The following is a 19729-nucleotide window of genomic DNA, read 5'->3' as shown; positions in this document are numbered from 1 at the left end:
TCAATTAAAAATAAAAAAATGGCCCAGAAGGAAGTAACGTAAAAGGAAAACGATTGTCGCTAACTCACTTACTGACTGGTATAAGTTGTGCAAACTCAAAAATCTTACAATATATCTTACAATAAATCTTACAATACTTATATTTATGACGTCATACAATAAATAAGAATAAATCATAATTTGTTTGCTTTTTTGTTTCTGGCTGAAAATAGGTTTTTTATTTTAAAGATATAGGATCATGTATATATTTGAACATGTTGGAAATCTTTATGTCGTAAAATTGGTGACTGCCGTGTGATATCATTTTTTCAAATGCCCATAATAACGTTAAGAATTTAATCACATATCACTATGTAAATTTCCAATGCTTTTGAAAAGAAATAGCCATTGAAATGCGAAGAGTAAAACAACATTTTATAGATTAACACTAGTCAAAAATATTAATGTCCAAAAATTTTAGATTTCGTGATGACAACTTGAAAATAAATTTTTGAAGTACTTTTTGTTCGGCTAAAAATTTAGTGATGATTTCCTGTATAAAACTTGACATTCTACTTCCATAAATAAAATATTTGCAGCTAAATTACAAAGTGCATGGTCAACACTTTTGCAATTAAACTGCAAATGTTTTACTGATGGCAGTAAACCATATGTTATTTTTAAAATGGATAGTCGTAAAAAGATATTTATCCCAAAAATATAGGTTTATACGGGGGAAAAACAGGCAAAATTACCGAACTGTATGGTAATGACATTTCCAGTAAAAAAATAACATAATTATGTTATTTAAATTAAAAATATACGGTATTTAAACATTCATTTGGTGGTTTTTCATTCATATGGTAACGGTTTACTGGGAATTCTGGTTTTTAAAATTATAGTTCTGATTACCTTCCATTTTGTAAGAAATACAAAACTGAAAAGTAAATTCAATCGAATTAATGGTTTTGACGGTGTGCTTCAAGGTGTCGTGATAAAATTACCAAATTGTATCACATGTTATAAAACCATATCTTATTGTTAATTGTATCAAAATTATTAACAAAGCGCTGAGGTAAAAATTATCAAGCTTTTTGGTGCTCCCATGGAGGAAGAAGCCCTCTAAATTTTAATATTCTGGTAGTTTTGACTATATTTTATTTTTCTCAGTTTAGCAAGGCTAATTTTTTTAAAAAAAGAAATAACTTTGGGGGCATTAATTCACCACATATGATTCTATAAAACTTGTTATTTGACTACCTTCATAAAATATTTACAGCTCTAATGAAAAAAGCACGGAATTATTTTAATTATTAGCAGTGGTATAATGCATTTATTTCCTAAAAATGTAGTATATTTTGAGAAGAAAGTATGAGAAGTTTCCTTTAAATTGTTCTTTTTTATCGTTAATATTTTAGCCACATTTCTTTTGAAAAATCTCTACATTTGAAAAATCTCTACAAACAATGTAAAATTAAAAGTATAGTTCCTTTTTTTAAAAAATGACAATTGTAGAAATTAATTGCCCCTTTATAATATACATTTTTCGAAGCACTTTTGAGAAATTTTACCATGTTTACCTCTATAAAACTGTACTAATGCCATTTCTTGAAAAAATTATGCAGTTTAAATGATACCATTATATGATACCATTTTTAAGTTTGTCATTAGAAAGATATTTATGTCTGAAAAATATATATTTTCTAGTACAACAGTATAAAATCAGTTTGAAAAGATAGACTTTATTTATTCGATAAAATTTGATGTTCTACTGCCATTTATGAAACATTTACATCTCAAATGCTAAGTACATGGCAATACTTTAAAAACAGACATGTGTGAAAAACATTTATGCTCTTAAAAAGCAAACTTTTTTATGTCAATTTAAGACACTAATTTTGAAAGGTTCTTTTGTGTCACTTGTTTAGCAATGTTTCTATAAAAAAAATTATTTTCATTGAATTGTTGCAAAGGCCTAATGTATGACACCAAGAGTGATTATAAAAAAAATATTTCCGTTCTAAGAATGCAGGTTTTGCGATGTAAATTTCTAAAATATATCTTATAATGTTAAAAATTTAGTCATTAATTTCTCCTTTAAACTCGATATCTTACTAAAATTTGTAAAAAAAGTTACGACCTGAGTCTATAGCCTCACTTCGTATATGTATTTTACAACTTTGGTAATTGAAAAGCTATTGCCTGACTTTAGTAGCTATTTTGATCGTATCTCTTCTATTAAACCCTTAACTTTTAAGTTTTTGTTTTCATTTAATTCAGTTTATACTAATTAAATCAATCAAAACTATCACCCATAAAATGTAAGACAAAACTCATTTCTTTTAAAAAGGATTTTATTCATTTTATTTCGTTATACAAATTATGCGTAGTAGCATTTGAACGATGCTTTTATTAAAATTTTGCAAAAATAATGTTAAGAATAAATACTCTTATCATATTTTCAACTAACAAGCTCAATTATATAACACCTACGCATTTCAGCTTCACTACTAATTTATAAAAGTGAATTTCCAAGAAATGCTTTTTTAGAGAAAAAAAATTTCATATTTTCAACTAACAAGCTCAGTTACATAACACTATGCATTTTAGCTTAGTAACTAATCTATAAAAGTGAACTTTAAATATAAAAATTTAAACAAATAACCTTGTGTGTTGATTTTACCTTACTCTTTCTAACCGAAAATAATTATCAATAATTATAAATCTGTTCTAAAAGGTAATAAGTTTTAAGATAGTTTTTAAACCACATACACGTTTTATTTTCTTAGAAATATAAGAAATGCTTTTTAAGGAAATAAAATAGGCTATTAAAGCCAGCATTAGTTACGAAATCTTATAAATTTTCCTCACGATATTTTGCTTTGATGTGGGATATGATTTTTATTTTTTGGAAAAGTTTTTCAGCTTTTCTTTTGAAGCATTTCTTTGTTCTTACGTACGTCGTCTTAGCGTTACTTATTTTTAAAACATTTTTCCCCTTGAAGCATAGAATTTCTTGCTTTTTTTCAGAAACAAAGCAAAGTTTAAATGAAAAGGATGATTAAAGTTAACTTAAATAGTACTGTACAAAATTAAAAGATTCCACATACGAGGAAGTGCTGATAAGTATTTTTATGATTATAATATCAAATGTAAATATCATAAATTAAATTTACTTTTAATGCGTTCTATTCTTTTTTTTAAAATCCGTTTCTTGCAATTTATGCACTAATCTATTACAATAAGGCTTAAAAAAACTGTAAATCAAAGATCGATCGAAATTGAATAAAAATTTGATGTTTTTGAAGGTCTTTAAACTGTGCCAGTTGCTTAGAACACTTTAAATTACACGTTTAATTATATTCTAAGGTTTTTTAAAAATGTCATATTACTGTTTTCTACCAGTTTGCCGTAAATATTAATTGTTTCATTACAAAATCATTACTGAAATATCATTCATAATTTAAAATCTCGATTCCAATTCATACCAATGATATTTTTCCGTCAAATAAAATCATTCTTTTTAAGTCAGTCTTAGTGTTTGAGAAATATATTCCACTTTTGCTTATTTATTTATTTCACTAAAGAAAAAAGTATGGTCAAAACTACCAGAATATGATAAAATATACGACGTTTCTGTTAGCACTGAAAATCACGGTAATTTTTAATAAAATCAGCAATAAAATATGATTTTTACTGTTAAACCTTTTGGTAATAAATGAGATAAAATTTGGTAATTTTAACCAAAAGTCAGAAACGTTTACATTATCAGTGTAATTTAAGGTAACGCAAAATTATTCCTGTTGCTATTTTTCTTTAGTAAACACTTATTAACTTTGTTTCGCATCGGTTAATTCTTTTTTTCGTAGGCTATAACACAACATTGACCAGCATTTGAAATTATAAAAATGTGCATTTGTGAATGTACAAATGCCTGGATAAGGCTTAACAAAATCGGAAGATTAACTGTTACGTATCAGGGCTATCCCAACATCCGAAAATGGAAGTGTAGAGGTAGCGAGTTCGAATCCCATTATAACCCTTGATTTATTTATTTTACTTATTTATTTATTATTATGCACACATATGTAGGTTTGTGTGCTCATTAGAAAGCTCCGCTGATATACCCTTGTCAAGTCGAAATACAGATTAAGTAATTTATTATTTTTTTATTATTTCATTTAGTCGGAAAAAGTTTATTATTTCATTTAATGTTAGTCGAAAGAATTTTGAATTGTAAGATATATAATTTTTTACATCATTTTAAGGAATATAATTTTACATGGCAAAATACTAAATTTAAATTTCAATTGGTGAAATAGTTCGTACGAAATCAAATTTTTAAAATGCGACTTTTCTGAAATGGTAAATCTTTATCAAATTTTTTTTTTGCATGGAATTATCTTTGGATAAATGAATTTTATAATTGTGTGTAAAAAATTTGCAATTCGCTTTTGAATTTCTCGATATATGGCGAAATATGCAATAAGTAAAATTAGCATTAAGGTGTCCAAACTTTGGAGAACTCTCCTGACAAAGCTATAGGGACCCTATTTTCTAGATTGCGGCTACCCCTAATATTTTGGGCGTCAGAAATCCGAAACCGTTAGAAGAAGGTATGTTTATTCAGAGAAGTACGTTTTTTCGTAGTCTGATTTCGTAGCTTAAAATATCGTCTGCACTAAATTAATTAGCATACTTGAAGTCACCCTTTCAAACAATTGAGAATGAGTTCAAGAACATGAAGATCCGATAATTAGATCAAAAGTTATTCTGGGTGGTCTGTTTTTTATTTTGCTCACTGTGCATAAGTCTTATACGACGACCGCACAGAAAATGTTATTAGAAAGAATATCATCGATATTAAATAATTCTTTTGTTCATAAGTTTTAACAATTTATAAAAAATTATTATATGTAATTATAATATTGAATTATATTTTTATTTTTATTGCATTCAAGATTTGGTATTTTTTCATGCAATAAAAACAAGAATACTAAATCTTAACGCCTTTTTATCTAAGTCGTGTTAAATAGAACAACGAAATTAAATAAATATGCGTCAGAATGCAATGAGAGTCTTTTTCGAAGTGATGGAATTGTAGTTTCATAATATAAAAATGTTAAAAACGATGAATGAACTTTTTTAAACATTTTAGGCTAATTTGTTTGACATAAAATTTTTGAATCAAAGTAATTTTGAGTCAAAATTTAGTCAGTTGGGAATGATAACGAAAGCTTAGTGTAATCTTTATTTGTAAGCAATAGTGGCAAAAGGAACGTTCTCCGACAGCTCCTGAAAAATCAAAGAGTAAATTTTGTTGTCAGTTATCATAAAATAAGTTACCATTTAATTAAAACGTTAAATATAATCATAAAAATTAATGTTACGAAATACCCCTTTAAAACCTAAAATTTTATGTTATAAATCACCTTTAGATCATTATTATTCTTATCAAAATTATTATTATTCTTAATATTAATATTATTTTTTTGCTGACTGGAACACTACATTTCGTTTTTTTCCTTCTAAAAAAAATGTTTCTGTATCTATATGTCTGTATTTCAACGATAAAGAGAGCGTAGTAGCCACGGGACAAAAAATTTTACTCAATTGCTACGTGGCGAGTTTAAACTCTACTATATTACTAGACAACATCATTTGTAATAAAGTAAGAAGAAACAAGCTTTTTTAGAGTCAAGCACTGAGGCAACAGGCAGTTATTAATCAAAGGGGGATGAAGGACAAGGCTCCACAATATCAAGGCCAAAGGCATGACAGCAGCAATATGTTTAATATTACGCACCGGTCAACTTAATTTCCCACATTAAGAGACATGCACATTAATATGAATCTGGTTGGACTTGGAAGTGACTGGGTCTTTCACTATAGCAGCTCAATGAAAATAGCGTATAGTGGGCTAGAAAGATGAGCACGTCCTACTATTTTAAAATATTTATAATTTTTAAACTTTCTTAAAAATTAAAAATATCTTAGCATCTTATAAATTTATTAGGTAAGGTCATAAAATTTTGCAGCACTTTCAAGAGCTTGCTCTAGATTTGGAAAGAACTTCATATACAGACAAAAATCCACTGCCTAAATAAACTCAATAAGAATGAATAGGATGTTACATAACTACCACCATTTGTTTCTTTCAGAATTCGATCTACCTAGTTTAAACAAGCCTCAATTTAGCAAAATTCTGGATTTAATGATAGAGTTTTTCACAAATGGTTGATTTTCTGTTTAAAAGTGCATGTAAGTATTATTATTACACCTTTTGAAGTATCCAAAGACGAGGCATGATCGAAATAACCAAATATCTTAACAAAATATTTGCTAAATGCAGAACTTGACAGTGAGAGAGAATAAAGAAATAAACTACCACCCTCTACATACGAAAACATAGATTTTGATCAGAAATTGCAATCTTTACTGGAAACAGTTGGTGTCAGCAATAATGTATTTGGGTATCATATGAGTTGTATATCAATTACTAATCAAAATTCTATAAAAAGGCATTATTTTAATAAGTTGTCAGTAAGAATATATAAAAAGAGTATATTGTTTTTATAAATAAAGAATTTTTTAAACCATTAATTCAGTTTTGTACATTATAACTTTTATTTTTACAACCGATTCGGGTTTAACGAGAACATTAATTTAACGAACAGATTTTCTCAGACCCAACATTTTCATTATAACAAGTAAGACTGTACAATACTTAGATAATTTAAATGCCTTTATCTTTTCATCAGTTTAGAAGCTTATAAATTAAACTGTCATTTTTCAAATGAAAATATTCTTAATTAATTTCTTTGTTTTTGCAAGAAATTTAACGACACAAATTTCAGGAATGATATATGTGGCCATGGAGAGTGTTTTAAACTAATTCATTACAGAATAATGCAATATTTCAGCAATTAATACAGTTACCATTTCATCAATCATCTACCCCAGGAAACGTTTTTTCTTCAAGACCAACGCTGCTCCAGCTGAAGCGTTATTTAAGAGTAAGAATGGGTTTATCCCCAACAGCTTTAGAAGTTTAAGAAATAAATCTTTCTTCGGCTGAGTTGCCAAACAATTTATCACTAAAGATCACATTTTATAAGTATTTAACTAAACATATGAATGAGATTTTAAAATAAGGAGACATAAATCAGCGCCAGTCTGATTTATATACTTTAGACATAAAAGAAACTAAATTGTTTCAATCCTACTTCCAAAAAAAAGTTTTCGCACATTTTCATTCATGCCAAAGATTCAATCAGGAAACAGACTCCATTTTTGGTAGATTTAACACTTAAAGCTTAAAATAATTTTTGCACTTTTGTACTTTAAAATAAATTGTCAATCAATCTTTTTCAATTTTGAAGTGACATCCAGATTTCATAAAAATCTTTTAACACCGATTTTTGAACCAGAAATTCAAATTGAAATGAATGGTTTGCAGTGTAGTGACGTAATTACGCTTGATCTGTTGCCTAAATATAAACGGGACTTAATTTCTGTTTTTGGAAGTACTTATTTGTACAAGAAAACATTCGACAAAAAAATAAATTGAAACATATTTAAAAAAACTTTTGATTGATCAATAGCATAAATTTTTCTTCGGATTTTTTTCCATTCTTGGAAGTACTTATTTGTGTGAAAAATACTTTAAGAAAATTTAAATATGTAAAAAAAATTGCTTGATTGGTTGCATAACTCTTATTGAGAATTTACTTCCGTTCTCGAGAGTACTTTTATGAGTGAGAAATATATTATGAAAAATTGCATCACTTTTTTAATGGATTTATTTCTATTATGACAAATACTTACTAGAGTAAAAAATATTGAAATAAATTTAAAAAAGTATTTAATTGATGTGAAGAACTTAAATTTGCGCGTGGATTTGTTTTCGTTCGCGGAAGTACTTTTTTCCTGAGGAGAGCAAAACATTCGTGAGGAAGCATTCTGATTTTCATTGAATAATGTAAAAAAATATTTGCTGCACTATTTTTTATAAATTTTTAAGTGGCTTTATTTCTGCTCTCGGACATACTTATTTTTTTAAAAAAAGGTTCTCCAAAATAAAGTTAAAATATATTAAAATTATTCACAGATGAAAACTTCATTTAATTAAAACTGCTAATAATAATTTAGACAGTAGACGAATCATTAAAGTGATTCGGGTCAACAGAATCAGTTCATTTTGATGATTCGAATCACTTACTGATTCAGTTCACTTGCTGAATCACTTGAATCAGTGAGTGGCTTAGTAATGAAATTGATAAATAAATGAGACAATAATGACTTATCTATTATAAAATTGACTTTAATTCTTTTTTTAAAAAATTTTTCGACAGTATTTATATGCCTTAATATCATTTTATTGTCTTCTAAAAAAACATAGTTTTTATAATTTTCCCTCGTATTAATCTGTTAAAATGATGATTCAAAATTATCTTTATAACCCTTCGCTGTCGTATTAAGTTTATACATGGGTGTCATGCTAGTCGGAATTAATTTTCGTTGAACGAACAGTACATAATATGCAAGATTATGAAGGAAAAATAAAATGTATTTATTCTTTTTTTAACTTAAGATATATGTAACACAATAACATGTTTTAATTTTATGTAAAAATGATATTTTATAGTTCGTTATATCAATTATATTTTATAAAATTATATTTTATATCTCGTTTCGTAAAATAATGAGGGAGGAATCTTTTTTCTTCTCAGAGGCGAGTGTCGTTTTTTATCCTTTTAGTATATGAATTATTGTCACTCTTTTTATCCAAAACAACCGATATTCCTCTTTTATTACAGCCTCCCAGATTTCAAGAATATTAAATTTCGAGAATTGGGCTAATCGGCAGACTATAGGCACTGCATTAATTTTGATCACAGTAGAGAATTTAATGATGTATCCAGTTTCAATTGATTTGCTTACTTTTTTCTGAAAGAGAGCTGCTTTCAAAACAGAGAAAAGAAAGACGCGTGGTTTGTATTTTTTGTCTTTAATTCTTCATATACTAAACTTTTTCTGCTCTTACGCTACATTTTTGCCTTTTAAAGTTCAAATGTCACGTTTATCACGTTTTATATTACGTTTCTACTCTTCGCATACCCGTAATAGTTTTGTCACTATGCACTTGATATTTTTTTTAAAGCTGAGATTTGAGACAAATTACAGTGAAACACTTGATTTGTGATAAAAATAACGACGTGAGAGCACCGAATTCGAATCAAGTGACTCAAATCATCGATTCGAAATCAAATGATCAATAATTCAAAACATGTGATTCGGAATATTGTTAAGAATGAAGCAATTCGGATCACTATTCGAATCAATTGATTTCAGATTAGTGATTTAAATCATAAAATTCGGATCACTATTCAAATCAATTGATTTCAGAGCAGTAATTCAAATCATACGAATCGGATCACTATTCCAATCAATTGATTCAAATCTTTGATTTCGGATCAGTGATTCAAATCATACGAATCGGATCACTTTCCCAATCAAGTTAGTCAAATCATAAGATTCAGATCACTTACTCTTATAAAGTGATTTGGATAAAAATTCGAATCAATTTATTTCAGATCAGTCGCGATTCAGGTAACTATGAAATTCAAGTGAATTCAGATCATTCAAATAAATTATATGATTTGGATCACAATTCGAATGAAGTGATTGAAATCCCTGATTCAAATCAGGTGATTCAACTCACTGATTCAAATCAAGTGATTTAGATCACGTGAGTTGTATCACTATTCGACTCAAATAAGTCAAATCACTGATTTGAATGATGCGATTCAGATTAATTATTCGAATCAAGTGATTCAAATCATGTGATTCGGATCACTGATTCTTATGTAGTGATTCATATCCCTGATTCGAATAATGTGATTCGGATCACTATTCGAACCAAGTGAATCAGATCAGTAATTCGAATCATGTGATTCAGATCACTGTTCGAATCATGTGATTTATATTGGTGATTGCAAATCATGCGATTCGAATTAAATTCTCAAACCACTATTCAGCTTAGATTTTAAGCAAAGTTGACTTACCTAGAATTTTTTTTTCCTTTACCATTTTTTTTTCCTTTAAACTGTATTATTTTTTCTTATTGGTGATTTTTTTCAAGTAAGTAAATAAACTTATCATACCTTTCGTATAATTATTTTGTAAATGCTGTTAAATGCTATAAATACTTTTATTGGAGATCATAAATCCTTAATAATTAATGCGTAAGAATTTCTATGGTCTTACAAAATTTTTTTAACTATATATGACATAGCATAACTGCGAAACAAAACTGAAATTTAAGAAACATTAATTCATTATAATTTAACTTTATTTCGATAAAATCAACTGACTTGATCAATCCTGATTCGAATTGATTTAAATCATAGTTTTGAATAGCTGATTCGGAATATTGATTCGAATCGCTATTGATTTGGATCAGTTGCAAGTTGGTGATTCGAATCACCGAGCCAATTAAGTTTGATTTGAATCATCGAATCAGTACCAAACTCTTTTAGGCAGACCGCAAACCGTATATCGAATGCCATCGAATTGATTTTGGCACTCGGGCAATAATATGGAGAGCCCTTATTTTACTAATCAATTATTAGTTCTATTGATTATCTATTGATTTCGACCAGTTGCAAGTTGGTGATTCGAATCACCGAATCAATTCAGTTTGATTCGATTCATCGAATCAGTACCAAACTCTATTAGGCAGACCCCAAACCGTATATCGAATGCCATTGAACTGATTTTGGCACTCGGACAGTCATTTGGAGAGCCCTTATTTTACTAATCAATTATTAGTTTATTTTTCAAAAGAGTGTTTTTATAGTTAAAGACTTTGTAAATAAAAGCTAATTCTGATAGCTTAAAAGTTTATAAAATAGACAAGCTTATCTTTTTTATATCACTGAAAAATAACTAGACTTGAAAGGAACGAAAGTCCAGATAAATGGTTATTACTGTTACTCTGACAACTCAAATAAGAAATAATTGTGAAAAAATAATTAATGAATTCTGTAAACAGCTCAGAGGAAAAATTTTATTCTCAATTTAGCTCTTAGTTACCTTCTTTAGTAAATCAGGTCACTAATTTGAACTTCACTTTTCAAAAGATATAAATTGAAAATCGGAATAATTTGTCCCATTTTATCTTAAATAATGAATAAACGTTGTCATGTTTTGGTACATAAACAAGCATTAGCGTAATTATTTTGCAGCCAAATAGAATTCTTTCTGTTTTGACTGATATTTTGCTGAATAATTAGCTTTCCTGAGCATAAGCACTTGTATAATCCCAGTGTTTCATTTATTTTGAAAAATTATTCTAAAGCAAATGAAATACATTATATTACGACAAACAACTCAAAATCTCTCATTATAAATCTTTTTTAGGAAAGTTCACATTTTTTCTCTCTTCTTCGACCTATTTTAAGGATTTATTTTTTGAAAAAAAATTATCAATAGCACTCACTTCTATTAAAATTGTTTAATTAAGAGCATTTTTTGCCAATATAATCATGCAGTAAACATTCACAAATTGTTCTTAATGAAATGGCATAATCTCTTTACTCGCTCGATTTATAAAGCTAGATTCGAGACAAAAAGAATTTCCTTAAAAGTGCTAACAACCTAAAATGGATTTATTCACTTTTGATCATTTTTTCTAATAATAGGGAATATCAAAAAATATTTAAAAAGAAAACTCTGAGACAGGTATAAAAACAAAAGAAAATTATAAAATTATTTTTATAATTCTAGTTTAAACTAAGGGTTCAATGATTACTGACATTTTCAAATAAAGAAAAAGATAATGAGTTAAAGATTTGAATAAATAATTGGTGAGAGTCAAAAAAATGCACCTCGGGAAAATTAATGCGTTAATTCTCGCAGAGTAATGCTGTAAGCCTTCATAGAATACTTTCAAGTAACTTGAAAAAAAGCATAAAAAGTATTGGGAATATTTTTCAAGTACCGTACTTCGTACAAAAAAATAACAATTTATTAGTTGTTCAACTCCACTCTTTGCAGAAAAAAATTCAAAAGTTGAATGAATTCTCAGAATATTTGTGAAATTATCTTCTTTTTTGACGAAACCCATTTCCTAAGAAATGCTCGAGTTTATCAAACTGAGAAAGTTATTATCTTTACTTGTTCGAGTATGAGAGTTATGTCAAAGGCTTAAGACTTAATGGATTGTCATAAATGGATTGGAAAATGAAAAAACGGAAATGAGTGCTCAGCAATCGAATCCGGAAAACCTATTTGACAAGCGAGTGCACTGACACCTACGCAATTCCATTATTGAGTGCAAATGGTTCAAAGATTTATTAAAAAGTAATAAGTTTATTAAAAAGTATTATAAATTGCTAATTTATGCTACCTTTCCCTCAAGATTCACCGTAAGTTGAATGTTACTGTGGACAATTAAATTCGGTAATATTGACCTATGTGGTGAGTGATAACATTAACTCCCTAAATGCACCGAGATGAGAGGTCAAATATTTAAGATCGACAAATATTTGAGAGTTCACATTTCATCAAAAATCATGTGGTTTCACAGTTCACTGATTTTTGAATCTCCAGAAGGGGGGTTTTAATTCTAAGAGTAGATTTTTATTCAATGTATCACATTAACAAATCAAATTTTACAGGGAAATGGAATTTAATGAATTTTAGAATTACAACAATTGATTTTTCTCCTAATCTTGAAACCACTTCAGAATAGACCTTGAGAGGATCCATTCTATCCCAAAACCACTTAAAGCGATATTTTTCCTAAAAATTTGCATCTAAAACTGAATAAAGCAATGCATTTTAGATTTCCTCTTAAGCATTTATTTTAAATAAGAAAAAAATAGTTTCTACGAAGGATTCAAATCAAAGTTAAATAATAATACTATGAGACAGCAAATATAAGACACCAGTTTTAAGAAGGATATTTAAAAAAAATTTTTAAGAAATAAGGAAATTTAAGTGTTTAGTTTTATTGTAAAGTTTTTAAAGGCTATAATCTGAAATTAAAGGTTTTTCTACGGTTCTACTATCGTTTCCAACTATCATTGCGTCTTTAGTCAATATTAAATGAAATTTTTAAAGTTACATTTTTTATTTGTTACTTTTCAAAACTATAAATAATACATTAAAATAACCTATCTCTTGTTTGTCGAAAAAATTATCAGTCCTTTAAATAGTTTTTTATTTGTACTTTAATTCGTTAGCTAAATATAAATGGTTGTTAACCGCATTTAGTTGAAAGTTAGAACGAAAAAAATATTAAATCATTTAATGAAAAGCAAGCCAATTAATGAAAGTTGATATTAACTAAATGAAACATTTCTCTGCCATCATTGCCAATGGTACTTTTTAACGTTACTAAAAATTTCGTCATTTCTTCGCTTTAAATTTAGAATAATCTGTGGAAGAGTTAGCAAACCAGCATTTTATTTAGTTATAATTATTGATTTTTAATCATTATACTCTTAGTCTACCGCTTATAAGAATCATTATAAGACTTCAACGTTTTTCCCTTTGGGGAAAGCTATTTTATATGTAATTATTAGTATAAATGAAGGATCTACTATCTTCCATAATCAGTGAATCGAGTAATTAATCTGTGATATGATGAATTAATTAGCGAATCAATTGATCAGTGAAATAATACATTGATGAATCAGAGTATTAACGAATGAATGAATCTGCAGAGCAATGATTGAGTAAATGAATCATTAAAGTTCTAAATGCGGAAGTTAATCGATCAATGATTAAATAAGTGAATTAATAAATTAATTAATCAATGTTAATTAATTAATCAATTAATCAGCAAATTGAAAAATATGGGATTAAAAATTGGGGAAATATATCAAAGAAAAAATTAAATATCGAACCCATAATTAAGTGAATCAATGAATGAGTGAATCAAAGAGTGAGTGAATCAAAGAATGAATTAATCAAAAAGTAAATGAATCTATAAATGAATAAAACGGTGAATCATTGAAACAATGAGTCAGTGATTCAATAAATTGTTGACTCTGCTATTCAATTAATCAATAAAATTATGAATTAATGAATAAGCAAATCAGCAGGTCTAATAATCACTGATTCGCAGGTTTACTGTTTTGATGATATACTTATTCAATTGTTTCATTGAATGATTAACTCGCTGATTTTCTGTTTCATTGTTTAATTAATTCGCTGAGTCATAATTTCATTTATTCTTTAATTTTGTGTTAGTTTCTTCATGGATTTCCTATTTGTTGATTCGTTCTTTAACATGTATGTGCAATTAGATTACTTATGGTTCTATATTAAGGAAAGGTTCTAACTGAAATGTTAAGTGCGTGGCCAAAATTAAAAAATATAATTAGTGTCTTAGTTAAGAATTATTCAAAACTAAATATGAACATTTTGCATTTTTACTAATACTTACACGTAAAAACATATTTCATCTCTTTACGGTAACGTAGGTACAAAGAACAAAATAAAATAATAAGAAGACTAACTTTTCAGTTGCACACTCGAACTATAACTAATTTTGGTAATGATGGATTAAATAACGATAGATAACGACATTAATGATTATTAAAAACGAATATCACATTTTAAGCATTGATGCATTTTGAAATAAGTAATAAAAAAGAATAAATAGTCCGTATTTACTCTTAAAACAACAAGTGTTTTGGAAAAAATATATATATTGTTAAAAAAATCAGTTTTACCTAAGAAAAACAGGTTCATCGTACTCATGAAAAAATTTCCCATAATAAAACATCTCCCCTATTGCAAACACATTTTAAGTTTAAACACGAGTTTTCCTTCTTTCGTAGCATCTTAATAGACCTGACACTTAATTACCACTATTAACTTTTCTGAAACAAGCAAATTTTGGTACAAAGTGGTATTTTCGAAGCAAGTTATCGGAAATTCTCCACTTCATAGCTAAGAGAGAATTCGATTTAAGCGGTTCTCTCATCAATCATGTAGAAGTTGGGGAAGCCAGGGACCAACTTGACACTGACAACAAGTCTTAAAAGTTTAAAAAAGAACGAACGAACGAACAACTTGACTTCTATAAAGCGATGAATTTCGCTTTCTCAAAAATATATTGAAAGAGACATTTCATACAATTGTTGTGATACTCCCATTTCGTACAGAAAAATGATTTTATTCATTCTTTTATTTACTTTCTTAAAAGTGAAACCGATTTATTTTTGAAAGCAGAAATGTGATCTAGTTTCGGAATTGTTGACTTCGGCCAAAAGTATTTTTGTAAAGTAAATAAGGTGGTATATGAAAATCAAAATGTTAAAAATATACAAAAATTACTATTTCATTTAAATTTTTTGTATTTGAGACTGCGGTTCATATTAGATTATTTTTTTTTGTATTTGAGACTGCGGTTCATATTAGATTATTTTAAGAAAAAATAGCATTTGAAAAAATTCAAGTTATTCTTTGTATTTTCTAAAATTTAAGATGAACATTTTATAAATGGAAGAAAAATTTTCATGGAAGAAAAAGATTTTTTAATTTTGAACTTCCTTTTTCTCGTTCATAACAGGGTTTCTTAAAAAAAAAGAAAATTTGTTTTCGTCCTTCATGAAAGGTGTAAGAAAGATCATTTGTTAAAGATAAATAAATTATTATTACTTTAACTTCAACATGTGTATTTGATAATTCAGTAGTAGTTGAATCATTTCGGCAAGTTATTCTTTAAGATTGAAAAATGAAAGTGGAAAATTTATTAATCGAAGGCAGTTTCGTAAACCAGGAAAATATATTTAATACGGAACCTTTTATGTCTTATGTATATTTCAAACAGGATTTTGTGTATATTTTAAACGGAAGTTTCAAAAAAGGGAAAAATATTTTCAGAATTTTTTTTTTTGGAAAATATAAGTCCATTTACTAAAATAAAAAAAAATATGTAATTTTAATTTTAACATTGGTGTTTGATACTTCAGTTAATGTTAGTTTATTTTAAGAAGACTTAGCATTTAAAAAAATCGAATTATTCTTTCAGATATAACAATTAAGATGGATATTCTATAAAAAAAATTTAATGCCAGAAAAGTATTTTTAAATCTAAACTTTCCTTACCTAATGTATATTTCAGAGTTTTCAAAAGAAATATTTTTTTCTTCCATTTTGAAAAATATAAAAAAAGCCCTTTTTTAAAATTAAAAAGAAAATACTTATTACTTTAGCTTTAACATTTCTATCTAATACTTCTGGTAATTTAGTTTCAGAAACAAAAAATTCAATTTTTATTTAAAACCTGAAAAAAGCGGAAAATTTTTAGCAATGGAATAAAGTATTTTACGTTACTAAAAACTATTTAATTCTGTACAATATTTCTCTTATATATGCTTCGAATAAGATTTAAATTAAAAGTGAAAATGTATTTTCATGGAAAAAGGTAATCGAAATTTTTCATACCGTTACCTTTTGCTATCAAGGTGTAAACAATATATATCACGCATTTTTTTTCTAATTATCAATAACTTTAAACAAAAACATCAATTTCACTTTACAGCCATACTTTTCATTCGAAATAACATAATTCACATCTTTTCGTTTTGCTTGGCGCCATTTTGACATTTTTTTCGTTACCTCTGAGGGTAAAAAATATTTAAAGAACACATGTATTTTAATTATTTCAATGCTTAAATGAAAAATTTAATTTAATTTTTTCAAATAAATTTATTTATTTCTTAGTATACTATATTAGTATATTGTATTAGGATATTATATTAGTATATTGAATTAATATATTATATAAGTATATTCTGTTATTATATCTGCCTGTTAATATGTTCGTTGGTTCGAACACATGTTTTAAATCATTGAAAAACTTAAAGAACGAATCAATATCAGTTTTTAAAAATAATTTCTTTGTGCTAAAATACCGCTAAATTTTTAGAACCATTCGGGTTCATGTTCTGCTGTTTCGTTAGTCAAAATATTAAAAAAAAAGTAATGACTATGCATTAATGAGAATGAGGAATACAATGAAAATGTAAACAAAACTAGCAGGTTACAAAGAGATAAAAAGTTCATATTTCCTTAGCTTCAAAATATGTTACATACCTCAATTTTTATCCAATTTTGGTGATTGTTTTTTAAATTTTAATTTTAAAAAAACACCAAAAACATTCCTTTCATAGCTTAAAAGACATTTTTTTGGTTAAATTTACCAAAACAACATTAAATTCCTATTACTTCGATAGTTCTATGCATTTCTCTCAAGCCTTTCAATTAAAATTGGCTAAATTAAATTTGATCCAATTAAATTTCGATAAAATATACTTTGCTTTAATTTATGTTGCGTATCATAATTCTTTTCTTTAATAACTTTTTAACCCTTTGACGCAGTTGAGACACCGGTGTCCCTTTTAAGTATTTTTTTCTGACTCTCTAATTGCAAGCAATAGCATATTTTGGTATTTTCAAATTATAAAAAATAGTATAATAGTAACTAAAGATTATCAGAATTATATTTGCACTAAAATAAAAACTCTAAGAAAAGTAGTTTAAAAAGTTTTTTTTTCCATTCATATTCAAAAATTTATCAATAAAAGATTTGGTAAATTAAAGAAATTTTAATTATGAATAATTATTTTGCGTAGATCTACGTAACTGCAAATAAGTGTAAATTGGAAAAATTATTGTTTGAAAGTGAGCAGTGTTTGGAAGATTTTACCTAAGACTATTTTACCTTACCATTTAAGAAAAAAACACCACTATTTCATATATAGTATTTCATAACTATAATTTATGAAAACATTAAATAAAATATATGTGTGACCTAAATTAATACAAAACAATGAAAAACGTGTAAAAAATATTTTATTCAAAATTCTGTGTCAAAGGATTAAGGAAGCAGACTTTGTATTTTTCTTGAATGTTCCTGATAATTACTTTATTTTAAAAACTTACAGGTATACAAAAATAATAGTAATTATTACTTTTTTGCCTATACGGATTGAGTTATTGGCAAGTAATAGCAAAACAATTAACACCCATGTCAGGAAAAATGTAAAGTAACCATATATATATATATATATATATATATATATATATATATATATATATATATATTCAGAGAGAGTGAGAGAAAGAGAGATTCTTTATTATAGCGCATTATTTCTTTTTTTAAAAAATCAAAGCTTCTTTCTCTTGAAGCAGCAGGAACTTTCCTAAATTATTAAAATTCTTAAATATTTCTTCAGAACTGTTGTTAAATTATCTAAGCAAAAAGACTTTACAAATTCTGAATAAGTTCCTAATCCCACGCATTTTTCGAAACTTAAAACAGCGTAATTAAGACAAAGGTTAGATCTTCAATTCCCTTTTTAATTCTTTACTTTTTCTTTTAATTTTTCCGGAAGTGATTTCGTCGAATAAGAAATTAACTGACGGAAATGTTTTGTCATGGCTTTCATTCACCCCGGAGCATTTTCAGGGGGGTGGAGTCAACATATGACGTCACAGACGTCCAATACTTATCAACAATCTTCCCTTATAAGAGCCATGACAATCCTAATTTCGGGATTCTCCGAAAAGTTGAGCTGCGCAGATTTCCTAACTGTCCAATAGTTCCCGCTTCTTCTTTCTCAGTGAAGTCACCCGTTCGTAAACTTCCCCGCCGAACATCTCCTTCTTCTTTCATTCCGAGTAAATATTTTGCAGTATCCAATATGATCAAGATCAACTTGTTGAGTCTTTTCCTTGCTTTCATTTTTATTTGCTGCATCTTTCAAAAAGAAGTTGATGCAGCCAGTAGAACCAACAGACGTCTCAATGATTCAGCTGTAAGTTACTTTTCAAACTATTTTACTTCAAAATATTTATAATATTTCCTTACATTAAAACAACAAATAAATCATTGAATCCTAGAAACTAAAGTGAATTAAGTTAGCTTGTTGCGCTTTTAATAAATCCTAAATATTTCATAAATATTGAAACGCGATTGTCTTATTTTAAAAGCGCAAAATAAATATTTACTCATGTTGAAAAATGTGTTTTGCGTCTTTGAAGCAAGTCACCTGCATTTAAATATTTTTGAAATGCTTAACATTCAACTAATCAAAAATATTGAACACTATTTAGCCATAAAATGCAAAATTTTTTGACATTATAACATTAAAAAAAAGAAACAGCATTGAAAAAAGAAAAATCTTGAATATTGAAACATAACAAATTAATTTGTAAGATTTTTAACACGTATTGAATGTATTACAACTATAAATTCACGTAAATTGGCGTAAATGCACTAATAAGAAAAGGCGTAAATTCATTATAATGGAACCCTTAAACCCATTTGATCGTTTTTCTTGAAAATGGACTTTCAAAATGATTACGATAATTTCTCCTCTAATTTAAATTCAACTGAATGTTTTTGCTGATAAATAAAAGTAAATCCAATTCATTGGTAAAGTTTGTATTTTTATTTTCCTTTCGTAATTTTTTTGTATTTTTTTAACTTTTTATTTAAATTAAAAATGCTGGATTGTTTTTTTTTAAGTAATAGCAATAATTACATAAATTTAAAAAAATACTACGTTAATTCCAAAAGCGATTTCAGTGTTGAACATGTTTAATAATATACTTATTTTATGTATCAAATACTTTCAATATTGTACAACCAGCAATAAAAAGAAAGAGAAGAAAAGAAAGCGGAAAGCCGAACATCCTGAACAACTTTACATATAATGCTTTG

General features: G+C 27.1%; 1 protein-coding gene across 2 annotated transcripts in view; it reads left to right on the top strand.

The window, feature by feature from the left end:
* The first annotated feature begins 18541 nt into the window (after nt 1-18541).
* The window catches only part of LOC107440330 (uncharacterized), a 33991-nt gene continuing 32803 nt past the window's right edge, over nt 18542-19729 (top strand). For both annotated transcript variants that reach the window (XM_087154834.1, XM_016053231.5), the window contains exon 1: nt 18542-18821. In XM_087154834.1, coding sequence (XP_087010960.1) covers nt 18708-18821 — 114 coding nt within the window. In that variant the 5' untranslated portion in view covers nt 18542-18707. The remainder of the gene's footprint in view (nt 18822-19729) is intronic.

Source organism: Parasteatoda tepidariorum, chromosome 11 (genome assembly GCF_982258835.1).
Source record: "Parasteatoda tepidariorum strain Cologne lab strain chromosome 11, Ptep-v5.0, whole genome shotgun sequence".
Taxonomy (NCBI): Eukaryota; Metazoa; Arthropoda; class Arachnida; order Araneae; family Theridiidae; genus Parasteatoda; species Parasteatoda tepidariorum.
This window is presented reverse-complemented; position numbering and strand designations above follow the sequence as displayed.